The 13,354-nt window shown below is 48.4% G+C and overlaps 1 protein-coding gene across 2 annotated transcripts; it reads right to left on the bottom strand.

Annotated features, from left to right (window-relative positions):
- Positions 1–4,927: 4,927 nt before the first annotated feature.
- Positions 4,928–7,375, bottom strand: KLF2 (Kruppel like factor 2). Of its 2 annotated transcripts, XM_039734207.1 has the most exons (3): positions 7,220–7,375; positions 6,244–7,135; positions 4,928–5,825 (listed from the first exon to the last, which is right to left on the bottom strand). In XM_039734207.1, the coding sequence occupies exons 1-3, from the start codon at positions 7,292–7,294 to the stop codon at positions 5,650–5,652; spliced, it is 1,143 nt and encodes a 380-aa protein (XP_039590141.1). In that variant the 5' UTR covers positions 7,295–7,375; the 3' UTR covers positions 4,928–5,649. The 2 variants fall into 2 exon arrangements, with proteins under 2 accessions (XP_039590141.1, XP_039590132.1); XM_039734198.1 differs by having other exon boundaries at positions 6,244–7,317.
- Between the last annotated feature and the right edge of the window lie 5,979 nt (positions 7,376–13,354).

Below are 13,354 nucleotides of genomic sequence, written 5' to 3'. Positions count from 1 at the left end.
GCCTGTGAACTGGGCATGGCTGTGTGCTTCAGGGTGCTGGTGTTTGGCTTTAAATCAATTACTCCTCTGGGTCAGTGGGGAGTGCTGCCAGAGGCTGGGCCATGGCAGAGGAGCTGCTGCAGCTCCAGGGCTCAAAGCTCTGACTGCTTCACTCACAGCCTCTAGGAGACGTCTTGCACAGGACAGACCCAGCTGGGAGCAGCTGCTTCGAGGACACCCAGGAATTTTAAAGTTTGTCGATGCCCCGAGTAGGTTTTGGATGCTAGCACTGAGGATGGCTTTCTCCCTGCTAAATTACATGGGGTTTGGGATGAATTTTTTGCTAGTTGCCATAGCGATGGCTACATGACTTTGTTGTAGTTGTTTTTTCTAAATATAGCAAAAGAAATTGCTAGAGCTTGGGGTTCTGGCTTCAAAAATTCAATTTAAGCAAAGCCTAACAGCTACTCTGTGTTAGAGGTGCACAAAATAGCTTAAGAAACCACACAGCTTCTACCACAGAAAACCACAGAACCACACAGTCCTATAATTTGAAGAGTGGACAAACTTATTTTGGCATTCTTGTGGATGGAAGACCAAAGTTTAGAGCCAGTCAATGTTTTCAGGCAGTTTGTAAATGGCTGTGAGTAACCAAGGGCTCACACAGGTTGAAATGCCCCATCCTGCCTTAGGTGAGCCATGCCCAGCACTAAAGCTTCAGCTCTTCCAGATGTGATTAGCTACAATACTGAATCTAAAATAAACCTCCAGAAAATCCAGGGGGTTTCTAGTCCAGCCTTCCACTTTAGGGTCAAAAATAAAGAGATTTGAAAGGGTCCTGCCTGCTGGCTTGCTGGGTGCTGGCTGTGCACAGGGTGCTGGGGTGCTGCTGGCTGTATGCACAGGGTGCTGGGATGGTTCTGGGTATGCACAGGGTGCTGGGATGGTTCTGGGTATGCACAGGGTGCTGGGATGGTTCTGGGTATGCACAGGGTGCTGGGATGGTTCTGGGGTGCTGCTGGGCTGTTCCACAGGGTTCTGGGGTGCTACTGGCTATGCACAGGGTGCTGGGTGGTGGTTCTGGCTATGCACAGGGTGCTGGGATGGTGCTGGGGTGGTGCTGGGCTGTCTCACCAGTGCTGGATTGGTTCTGGATTGGTGCTGGGATGGTGCTGGGTGTGCACAGGGTGTTTGAATAGTGCTGGGTATGCACAATCTGCTGAGGTGCTGCTGGGGTGGTGCTGTGTATGCACAGGGATCCTGGGGTGGTGCTGGGCTGTTCCACAGGGTGCTGGGGTGCTGCTGGGTGAGCACAGGGTGCTGGGGTGCTGCTGGGTGAGCACAGGGTGCTGGGGTGGTGCTGTGTATGCACAGGGTGCTGGGCTGGTGGTGCTGGGCTGTTCCACAGGGTGCTGGGGTGGTGCTGTGTATGCACAGGGATCCTGGGGTGGTGCTGGGCTGTTCCACAGGGAGCTGGGGTGCTGCTGCGTGAGCACAGGGTGCTGGGTTGCTGCTGGGTAGGCACAGGGTGCTGTTGTCACCTTCAGACCCAAAGGGGACCGAGCCACAGGCCCTGCAGCAGCCGGACCTGGTCCTGCTCTGGGCTGTTTCAGAATTACAGTTCTGTCCCATCTCAGAGGAGTCTGACTCTTCTCAAGTCAGTGGGTGAGGAAAAAGCGTTTTTAGCAGGGTGAAACAATGCTCTGAAGCTCCATGTGGAACGATCTGACTTCAAGCAGTGACTGCTCTGGATGGAACCTGAGTTTGGCAATATTTACCTCAGTTTTCACCAGGATCATTTTGCAGAATTTTTATGTTTCTGCACTTAACCTGCTCTGACTCACCTCACAATCTATCTTAGAACAATAGAGAACCCATGGCTGTGGTATCTTATATTAATATATGTGAAAATCTTGTCTTCAATGGACATTTCCTCCCATTAGGTTTAATTACAACTTCTGCAGTTTTTTCCTTTCCCTGGTATGTTAAAATCGAATCCAGGATAGCTGCAGGTTGTGGTCACTGGATGCTCCCTGGGAGGCAGATGGTTAATTAGAACAAAATTACTTAAGAGATGACAACCTGATGGTCAGTTATGAGAAGATGTGCAGCATTAGTGGTTTCCTGCTGCCTAGGGGATGCTGGGTAGATCACTGGAATTACAGCATATCTTTGGATGTACTCATTTAAAACAATTAAAGAAAGGGGGGAAAAAGAAAAAAAAAAGAGAGTTGACAATTACTCATAATAGAATGTGAGAAGAATGAGATCAGCATCTCTTTTTTTCTGCTGCAAGATGATCTCAAGATTCAAGAACATGCAGTTTCCTGTAAAGACCACACAGCTATTATCACAGATGCCCTCCCTTAAACAGTGACAGGAAAGTTTCTTGTGAACTTTTATTAGTGCTTTGTCCCCCCATCCCTTCCCACATTCAGAGGACTGACTTTATATATTTTTATATGAGGTCTTTTATATTTCTGTATGAGGACTCCTCTCCTCTATTTTCTGTTGAGTCACTGATGTGAAAACTCAGAGAGCACCACCTGCTCCTCTTTCCACACCTCCACTGCTCGTCAGGCTCTGAGCATTGTTTGGTAACACAGATATCTCCTGATGGCAGATACCAACTGCCTTCTCTCAGGACTTTTTAGTGAGCAGGAGCAGAGGCAGCAGAGGTGATAACCCCCACAGCCAGGCTCACCTGGAGCAAAGGCACATCTGGATGCTGCCATGCACTGGAGGAGGAGGAGGAGCACCCAGTGTGGTGGGTGCTGCAGAGGGTTTTTTAAGGGCTGGTGACTGTGGTGACCTTTATTTCTGCACAAAGGCCCTGAGCAGCACACAATGCCTTCGTGCCATTCACAGGCTGCATTTTGGAATCCCAAAATCCCAGAACGGTTTGGGTTGGAAGGGAGTTAAAGTCCCTCCTGTTCCACCCCCCCTGCCACAGGCAGGGACACCTTCCACTCTCCCAGGTTGCTCCAAGCCCCATCCAAGCTGGCTTTGAACACTTCCAGGGATGAAGCAGTGACGGTTTCTCTGGGAATTCTATTCCAGTCCCTCACAGGGAAGGATTTTTTCCCGGTGTCCCATCTCACTCTGCTCTCTGGCCGTGTGAAGACCTTCCCTGTGTCCTGTCACTTGAGCCCTTGTCTAAAGCCCCTCTCCAGCTCTCCTGGAGCCCCTTTAGGCACTGGAAAGGGCTCTGGGCTCTCCTTGGAGCCTTCTCTTCCCCAGGCTGAGGATTTGGAAGGGAAGAAAACTGGTCAGAGCAGCCAGAGGTCAGGAGAGCGCAGGGGACAAGCAGGACCAGGTAAGTGTGCTGTGATGTTGATGCTTGCAAGCTCTCCTCCCCAGGCAGATGTGGGGCTGAGGTGTCACACCTCTTTGTCTTTTAAATTGCAGCACAAAAAAGGGGATTGTTTAAGCTTGCACTGCGTTGGTGAAAGCTGGGTTATAACAAAAACCAGGAGTGCTGAAAACTGGGGATGACTATTAACCATTTCCAGCTCTTCAGAAAGAGCAAGGGAAAGCCAGGTGAGCATGAAGAGATGAGGGGAAGAATTTTAGAAGTTGTCTTCTTAAAGTTATAAACACCAAAGGACATGCTGAAATATGAAAATATTCAGCTATGGGGAAAGAGAAGGAAATACCTAGAACTGTTGCAACAACGAGTGTGCCAAGTTTAGAACATCTTTAAGTCATCCTCACTTTCTGGAATTAGATTGTGCAATTTTTTTTTTTCTAGCAAATAAATGAGTTTTGTTGTTGATGAAGAAACGCTGAAGCTCCCTTTTATTTCACTTTGAAAGAACTACAAAAGTGAAATGTGGAACTCGTTCTTCCATGCCAATGATTAGGAGCCCAAAATACATCTGTTCCACATGATCAGCTGCAGCCTTTGCTTTCACAGAAGAGCAGCTATATTTGTAGTTACCCTAAATGCATTCCTGTTGATTTCATTCTTGTGTATTCTAACACGTAAAGCCAGAAAAAAAGGTCACAGTCTTGATTAAAACCAAGCTCCAAGTGCCCATATGTTAAGGAAAAAATGCACCAATATCGAGCTGAATCTGCATATTTGATTAGCAGTGGTACACAGGTATCAAAACTCACCACAAACTTTAGAGGACTGCAAAGACAGAGGATGCCCAGCAGACTGTCAGGACACTGCTTGGATTTACTGCCTGGCTTTCTGAGCTCACTTACAGCTCTGAAGAATTTTTTGGGGGCTCAGTTTGACTTTTGTAGCTGTCTTTACTGCTGTAGCTGTTGCAGTATCCAGTTTACTTGCAATTAGTTTTCAGAATCTTGATTCCTGACTGATTTTTCCCCCCAAATACTTAATAACTGTCTTAACTCCTGAAATCTAGGTGGCACTACAAATTATTAAGGGAATTTAAGTTGTGGGGAATGAGTTATGAAGGTATTTTAGCCTGTGTTGTGAATTCATGCTTGAATTCCACTACTGTTCTATTGGAATTCTGCACCAAGTTCTTGAGAACAAGGATAATTTATGTACAAGAATGCCTTAAAATAAGCCCCCATAATTACAAAAATGCAGTGTTTAAATTTATAGTAAAAACCCACACACTGCTGGCAAAACTATAACTGCATCTGGAAAACATTAAGAATGCTATTAAAATAGTCTAGCATAAACTAGAAATGAGACTGAAATTACAGTGTTGCTTACTTAACCATTTTTAGGAAGTATATTTTGAATATGATCTACTTTCCTGTTTGATTTTTTGATAAAGCACTGTACTATGTCTTATTTACCACTGAGAATACCTTACTTACTCCGTTATCTATTTCAGACAAATCCATGGCTTAGAGTTTTTTAAGTGTCTTGTTACAGTTGTTGATAATTTGAAACACAATCAGGTGGTTGCTGGTCCAGCCATCAGGGAAAAAGTAACAGGAATATCTCAAAGGAGAATAAAAATCACAGCAATTAAAAACTTATTTTATTAAAAAGATGAAATGGTTTTCAAACATTGAAAAATTACGTCTTTATAAAAACAGAAATAGGCAAAATACCCATTTGTCTTCTATTTACATATACAATATTTCTCATTGTATAAAACTATTTACAATATATAAAAAAAAAAATTACAGTAAATAGGTTATTTTCTTACAAGACATCAAGCCCTGTACTTCTAGTGTAGATCATGGCAAACAAGAATACTATTGCACCTGTGAACCAAACAGCCGAACAAGAGGAGTGTTCTCTTAGCCATGCCTTCAACTGAGATCTAAACTAACATCGTCAGCTACCGTAACATTCATCTCATCTCTTCTAGGGTCAACTTCAGGCAGTTTCCATACAAACATTGTCTTGTAAAGCTTAGCAACGGGCAGTTAGAATTAGGGAAAAAACCATATTTACAGCTTCTTCTATACAACCTGTACGGAGTCTTTTTACCCTTCACAGAAGCTGCATAAATTAACCCCTTGTTCTCCTGACCGGGACGGGCGGGTCAGTGCCTCGGGCACGGCGGGCTCCCCTCGAGCCCCCTCTCTCCGAGCCTCCTGTCCGTCCTGGAGCGTCGGTCCGTGCCTCCCTATGTAGTACCAGCTACAGATTTATTTATTTTTTTTCTTTTTAACCCTTCTGCACCTGAGCAGTTTTGCGAGGTCCAGTGGCGGCAGGGCGGGCTCCCGGGGCTACATGTGCCGCTTCATGTGCAGAGCCAGGTGGTCGGACCTGGAGAACGCCCTGTCGCACAGGTGGCACTGGAAGGGCCGGTGCCCCGTGTGCTTGCGGTAGTGCCGGGTGAGCTCGTCCGAGCGGGCGAACTTCCAGCCGCAGCCTTCCCAGTTGCAGTGGTAGGGCTTCTCACCTGTTCGGGGAGAGCGGACACAGCGTGACTCAGCGTGGCATCACACACCAGGCAACCTGCCCAGCTCTGCTCCAGCGCATCCCTTCATTCTCCACCTACCAAGCCCTTCCACAGCAAGACCCAAGTGCTTTTAAGCTAAATTACCAGAAATTCCTTTACCATAAAGGAATTTCACCCATACCTGCAGTGCAAATCTTTGGAGAAAGGGCTTTAGAAGCCCTTAGCAGAAAAGCTTTGACTAACACCTAGATGTTACAGACCCGACCGCCAGCTGTGAATTTAACAGACTACAGGGTAAAAGCTGCAAACTTTTGACACGGGGCTATCCCAACCGGCACCCAGCCCGTGTCCGCACGCCACCAGCGATAATTAATTAATTATCTGTGTGCGTCCTGAGATACCAGCAATAATTAATTACCTGTGTGCGTCCTGAGGTGAGCCTTCAGGTGTGAGCTCTTGGTGTAGGTCTTCCCACACCCGGCGTAGCTGCACGTGTGAGTGGCCGTCCTCTTCCTCGGCCACGACCGGCGTCCTCGCTTGGGTTTGGAGTCCAGCAGCTCCAGAGGGGAGGAAGGAGGGGTGAGCATGCCCCTGGGCGCCGAGGGCTGTAAGGGCAGGCTGTCCTCGAAGAGGCCAAACTGGGAGGTGTTCTGGTACTGGAGGTGCGTCTGCGGGTGGTGGAAGCCGGAGGCCGGGTGGTAGCTCTGCTGGTAGGACACGGACGAGGGGCACATCATCTGCGAGTGGCACTCGTTCGCCATGAGGTCGTCGGGGCTCAGCGGCGGCGTCTCTGCCCCGGGGATCTGCGGCGAGCTGGCCACCCGCGGCTGCTCGTAGGCCATCATGCAGGTGGCGTTCCCCTCCTGCTTGATCTTTGGGCAAGCCTGGGGCACCAGACCCAGGACCGGTCCATAATTGTCCATGTCGGGCTCGGGCTTAATGTTCTCAACGAACTGCGGGCCGCCGAAGGTGGGCGTCACGAAGAAGCGGCCGTGGACGCTGCCAGGAGGGCAGTAGCTGGAGTCCATCTCGGATCGCAGCATCTCCGGCACCATGCCGGCGTTGTAGGGCGGGGGGCTGCCCTGCTCCAGGGCACTGTAGCATCCCGGGGACGGGTTCGTCTGGTAAAAGCCACCGCTTTCGCCTTGGGCGGGGGGATAGTCCCCGCCGGCAGCGCCCTGGCCGTAGCCATCGCTGCCCATGGAAAGGATAAAATCCAGCACGTTGTTGAGATCCTCATCCTCTTTGCGCGGGGAGAGGCCGCCCCAGGTGCCGGCGGGGGTCTTGGCCTCCTGCTCACACTTCCACCTCTGTGGGGAGAGAAAAGGGACGGGGTTAGAGCTGCCCTTCGCCTGGGGGGCCGCGGGGCGCGGCGGGGCGCGGGGCACACTCACTTCGTGCAGCGCTTTCTCGCGGCAGGGGCTGGCGAAGGTGGCGAAGGAGGGCAGGGCGGTGTCGCTGAGCGCCATGGTGCGGGACGAGCGCGGCCGGCCGCCCTCCGCACCTTATAACGCGGGCGCGGGCGGCCCCAGGCCAATTGCAGGAGCGGAGGAAACGCGTCCCGGACGGGGCGGGCGGGAGGCAGCGGCTCGGGCGCAGCCTAAATTTAGCCCCGGTATAAAAGGACGCGGCGGCGGCGGCGGTCCCAGCCCGAGCGGGGCGGAGCGGAGCGGGGACGGGCCCCGGCCCCTTCGCCGCCTCCCCTCCAGCGGGCGGCCCGGGAGCCACGACCCCCGAGTCGGGCAAGGTCCGAGAGCCGCGACCCCCGGCTGGGGCAGAGCCCAGAGAGCCGCGACCCCCGGGTCGGGCAGGGCCGGGGAGCAGCGACCCCCGGTCGGGCAAGAGCCGCGACCCCCGGCTGGGGCAAGGTCCGGGATCCGCGACCCCCGGCCGGGACAGAGCTCAGAGTGCCCGGGACACCGAGGGGTCTCTGCCCGGACACCGAGGGGTCTCTGCCCGGACACCGAGGGGTCTCTGCCCCAAGTGAGCTGTGGAACACCAAGGGATCTCTCCGTCCCTGCTGCAGGGACACTGAGGGACCCTGTGCTGTGCTAAGAGACACCGTGAGGGGCTTGGGTGGGATGAGGGGGCCACAGGAGGACCCTCCCCATGGAAACACCCCCAGGATCTTTCCCGACACAGGGGATCGTGCTGTGGAGGGCAGCAAGGGCTCCCTGACCTGGAAACACCGAGGCAGCGTCTGTGACACGAGGGGACACTGATAGCCACAGCTTCAACAGAGAATGTGCCGTGGGATGGGGAGCGCTGAGGGGTCCTTGCCCTGGGGACACTAAGAAAGACACCATGAGTTAGGGGTTTGATCCCCCCACACCTCTGAGCAGCTGCCCCACAACCCAGCCTCATCCCTGGGGCGTGTGGTGCAGTCAGACAGAAAGAGAAGGTGGAAGAAGAGTGGAAGGTGGAGTAGGGAAGGGAGGAATGCCCTGCTCCCGTGCGTAACTGCTGAGCTGATGAGGGGGTCTCTTGGCACTGGTCACCCTAAAGGTCCCAGATGCATCTTGGTGCTGACAGAAAAGTGTTTGATGCCACTCTTGCACGGTCCTGGCTGGAGTTTTACATTTAATGGAAGTCCAGATCTGTGGCAGAATTTCCATTTGCTGCACAAAGATTGCCAAAATCAATGTTGCAATGAGAGAAAAAATGCACGTAGCTTCTGTGATCTCTGCTCGTTGTAAGCAATTTACGGTCTTGGGCTTGATTTTTCAGAAGGGAAGATTGTTCTTCTCCCTCACCTTGGCCTCTAGCTCAGACGCTGACTCTGAAGGAGCAATTCTCCAATAACTTCTGATAACATGCTCCAGACTCCTGTTTCTGAGGATCCTGGCTGCTTGGCCATCAGCCAGGAGCAGAAGTGACAGACCTGAAGGGGGGAAAGCCACGATCTGTCAAGGGATAGAACTGATTCTTTGAGAGCCTGTTCAAAGAGAGCTGTGCTTTCTCCTCTCCTCCTCCACATTTCCTTTGCAGTCACTTTCAGAGGGGTTTCTAAGTGAGCTGGAAATCGGGAGGGTGCAGGAGAGCAGCTCTCAGGTTTAGGGGAAGGAACAATGCCCTTGATGGGCTCTGGCTCTCCCAAGCACTTTGAGCCTGTTCACCAGAGCCCATCCCAGGCTTGTGGCTGTGTTTAACCACCTCGGGAAAACTCCGTTGCTAGGGCGAGTAAATGATCGTTTCAATAGCTACACGTGTTTTAAAATCAGGAATATCTCTTGTTTAACTTTCTATAGTTTTCATTCTAAAAGTTCACAGGTTGGCCAGAAGGAGCAGCCAAACTTCTGCGAGTGGAGCAGAATCAATACACTGAATGCATGGTAACGCTGTACACAAAGATGTGTGACTCATGGCTCTGTAATGTCACACTTGTGTAATCTTTCAATGTAAACTCTTTTCCTCTAATAAAACGGCCGTAAGTGAATGATACGTATATATGGGGCTGTGAGTCAGCCAAGAAAATATACTCTGATGAATTCAGCATGAATGTGAATACTCCCTTGATAACACACCCTGAATGTCTGTGTCAGTTTATGTGCTTGTGATTTCAGCAACAGCTATAACAAAATATTTTGTTTCTAGGATATACAACTGGACGTGTAGGTTTCACCGAGAAGCTCCAATCGGATGCTGCCTTCCAGCACACTGCAAGGACTTTGTTTATGGCTCCATCACCGAACTCTGCATTTTCTTTGTGTAAAGGAAAAGTTTAGTGGGCAGAGAGGATGAAAGCCAAGCACACAAAATAATAAATTCGCTGCCTTTAGTTTCTTTTTTGTTTTCAAGAAAAGCAGTTAGTGCAGCTCTCAATTTTTAGCCTGAACCTGGGGAGACAAATGTGAGAATTTATTTACCTTGTGAGTCACTGGTTCTGCGCAAATTGAGAACAACTTTGCCATGACCTTCCACTCGGTCTGTGACAGTTGTGCTGACATTTTCTGGCTTTTTGCTGCTCACAACTCTTATTTTAAATACCTAAACGCTAGATCCTGGCAGTGATCTCACTTAGCATAGATCAGGAGTGATGCCACTGGTGTATAAATGTGAAGAATGCGAGATTAGAAAATATTTGTTAATCTTCTGTGGGTAGAGGAGAGCTAAATGATGTGTGATTTGCCTTCCAGCCAAAATAAACACGGACTCAGCCATTTTTTATATGGCAAAGTTCATTTTCCTAGGTGTTGCTGCTGCTGTCTTTTGTTGCTTTTAGATCAAGGAGAGACTTTTTAAGGAATGGCAATCAAGATTTTGCACGTTAATAGAAGAAGCCAAGGCAGGCTGTGCCCACTGGAGCTGGTGCTGGATGGGCTGGTGCAATACCCACGTCACCTGGCTGCCCCAGCTCTGAGTCATCACAGAACTCAAACAAACAAAAAGCTCCTTTCTCAGGGATCCTTCTCAGAAAGTCCTGATTGCACCTAGAGCAAACTACTAATAATAGTCATATCAGGGTAAACGACCTGAAAATGACACCTCTTAGCACCTAGAGTACGCAGTACAGGTAACACCTTGACCAACCCTTCATATTGAAATGAGACAGAGGATTTCCTTGCCTGCCTCTCAAATTGTCACAGCTCTGTTGACTATACTTTTTTTTTTTTTCTATTTTAAACTGCAGGTTCTGAGTAGGCACATTTTAGAATCTGCTGTCAAGGAAGTTGATAAAATGATGTAAACAACCACATAAAATGAAATATACAGGTATGTGTGAGAGACACACATCTTAATTTGGGGAGAGTGATTTCATCCTGTAGGTCTTTTGTCTGAATAAAGGAACGTCATGAATTAATTGGAGAAAGGAGCCTTTTTGCCCAGACCTTTCATGACTGGAGCTGATTCCCATGCATGAAGGTGAGCCATCTCTTTGATGAGCCGAAGTGGCTCATTAAGTTTTTAGGAAAACATATTTTCCTTTAATACTTTTTTTTTTTTTCTCAGTGATTCTCCTCTGAGCTATTTCCATAGTCTTTCTTGAGGTTTGAGCACTGGAAAAGTGGAGTAGCAGACAAGCATGAGTCACATCTCGTTCAGGACTTGACTTGTGCCCTTTGTCATGGTCTTCTGCTGAGCAGCTGCTTGGCAAAGTCCTCCTCTCCCCCAGCTCGGTGCCACGGAGTGCCAGGACACAGGGAATGGCTTCCCACTGCCAGGGGGATGTTGGATGGATGGCTTCTGGAAGGAATTCCTGGCTGGCAGGGTGGGCAGGGCTGGCACAGGGTGCCCAGAGCAGCTGTGGCTGCCCCTGGATCCCTGGCAGTGCCCAAGGCCAGGCTGGGCAGGGCTGGGAGCACCTGGGACAGTGGGAGGTGTCCCTGCCATGGCAGGGCTGGCACTGGGTGGGCTTTGAGGTCCCTTCACATCCAAACCATCCTGGGACTCCATGATGATTCCACGACACTCTCTCAGCTCCCCAGTCCTGGCCAGCACCACCCTCTGCACTGCTGAGAAGGTTGAATTTCTGGCCATGTTGGAAGCAGAGCACACGGGACATGGGGGAGGCTGGAAGGTGGAGCAAAGCCCTGGGAGACCTGGTGGGAGTGCTGGTGGCAGGGCTGGGAAGCACCAAGAGAGACTTGGAGCCACTGGGAGAAATCCAGCTGGTGGAGGGTTGCACAGGAAGGTAGAGGCTGTGGAAGATACCATCAAACAAGATGTCTGAGAGAAGAGCAATTTTGGTGTCCCACTTTTTCTGAATAATTCCCTGTTGGCCTGTGTAGGAACCTATTTTTGTCCATGCCAAAAAAGCAGGGCTGCTTGCATGTTCCATTCCTGGAACTTTGGCTCTGTATTGCCATGAGTGGGGTTTGTATCTGCCCTGAAAGTTAAAATAATCCTTTAACAATGACATGTTCTTCAAATTGTGTTGCACTTCTGTGATCCTTGTCATTTAGGGCTTTACCAGAAACAACTTCTGTTTAGATCCAGGTTATTGTTAACAACACTGAATGGCAAGTAATGATAAAAAAGATCAAGAACCAATAAGCCTGCTTGATAAAATCTAAATTCCATTTCCAGATGCACTGGCCTGTTGGACCAGTTTGCATGTGCACACCATGTTAATTTGTCATGTGCTTATTTCTTACTGTGAAAATCACACTGCACCAAGGCACGTACTTATTCAAAACACCATCCCAAATGCCATTAACCAAACCATCTTTATTTAGAATTCTTTTTATGTCTCAAGTCCTCCCTGTCTCTCAGGTTTATGTAACACTGACAGGCATATCTAGGTCATTCTGTTTACCCTGTTGCAATATTGACATAATATTAACATTCTCCAAGTCACCTGGGGCTTCCCCACTGCTCTGAAATGAATTGATAATAAACATTAACCATCTGGATATGTCCTTAGTTGGTTCTTTGGAAACACTCACTTCTCAATTACCCAGACCTGGCAACTTAATACTGTTTGAGATGAGTAGCAGTTGTTTTAACATCCTCCTTAGTTACTGTAATGGAAAGTATTTCAACATCATTATTGTCTGATCTCGATACAGCATCTGGCTTTTTCCCAAAGAGAGAACAGAAATATTTTTTAGCACTTCTGCTTTTTCAACGTGATTATTGGCAGTTCTATCCCTTCCATTCCCTGTGATGGCAATCTCAGTGAAAGCCTTGTTAACTTAGCTCCCCAAAGATCAGCAAAAGTCAAGCTCTGACGCTTCCAACCTGCTTTAGCAAGGCAGATTCCCATCAATGCAGAGGGAAACCAGCTTAAATTCCATTTCAACATGTAAGTCAAACTATAGAAGTAAAACTTTTCTCAGAAATATGCAAGAAAATATGTTCACGGTTGAATAAATCATGCAAAAATTCAGCTGTTTAGTGAATATAATTGAGGTAATTGTGTATTGCTACTTGAATTTGCTGTGTGAAGAATGATAGCATTCAGCTGTAAATATTTTTTTGTAATTTTTGATCTGGGGACTCTTCAAACCTAAATAAAATATGCCACTTTTTAAATGATCAGCTTTGATTAGGTATGTAGCTGTGTTTCTGCCAGCTTTTACTGATGTGTGCTGAATGCCCATATGTTTTACTGCAGATGTCCCTTTCAGCTGTCAATTAAAACGTTTGAAAAACCTTTTTCTTTCTTTTTTTTTTTCTTCTTTTTACAGAAGTGTGAACTGATACCACAGTTTCCAAAACTTGGCAAGCATGTTGAATCATATTAGCAAAACTGCTTGAAACGTCAGTCACTGATCATGACAAGTAGTTTTCAGTTGCTGCCAAATGCTTTAGATTACAGAAGCAAATATTTAGTGAAGAAATGGGCAATTGGAGCATGGAATGACAGAAGCACGGGGCAGAAGTACCTATGTGATTTCATTCAGAAAAATTATGGTTAACAAATATTTCATGGGCTCTACAAGATCAGAAACCCAAGAGGATGAAACTCATTTAATTCTGGAATACAGGAGTGTTCATCGTGGTCGTGTCGTTCCTGGCCTCCATTTTTAATAGAAAATTTGTAAAACTGGTTGGAGATGACAGGAGGAAAAGGGAAATGGTGTCTT

This window comes from Passer montanus, unplaced genomic scaffold (assembly GCF_014805655.1).
Source record: "Passer montanus isolate IOZ18808 unplaced genomic scaffold, ASM1480565v1 scaffold112, whole genome shotgun sequence".
In the NCBI taxonomy this organism is placed as follows: Eukaryota; Metazoa; Chordata; class Aves; order Passeriformes; family Passeridae; genus Passer; species Passer montanus.
Note: the sequence above shows the minus strand (reverse complement) of the source record. Positions and strands in the feature narration are given on the sequence as shown.

What these genes read in the sequence shown, in the direction of transcription:
- KLF2 (XM_039734198.1), bottom strand. Translation starts at nt 7,294, where the DNA reads ATGGCGCTCAGCGACACCGCCCTGCCCTCCTTCGCCACCTTCGCCAGC. An exon ending in TCACCTCAGGACGCACACAG is followed by an intron (nt 5,826 to 6,243) that starts GTAATTAATTAT and finishes CTCCCCGAACAG; the next exon opens with GTGAGAAGCCCTACCACTGC.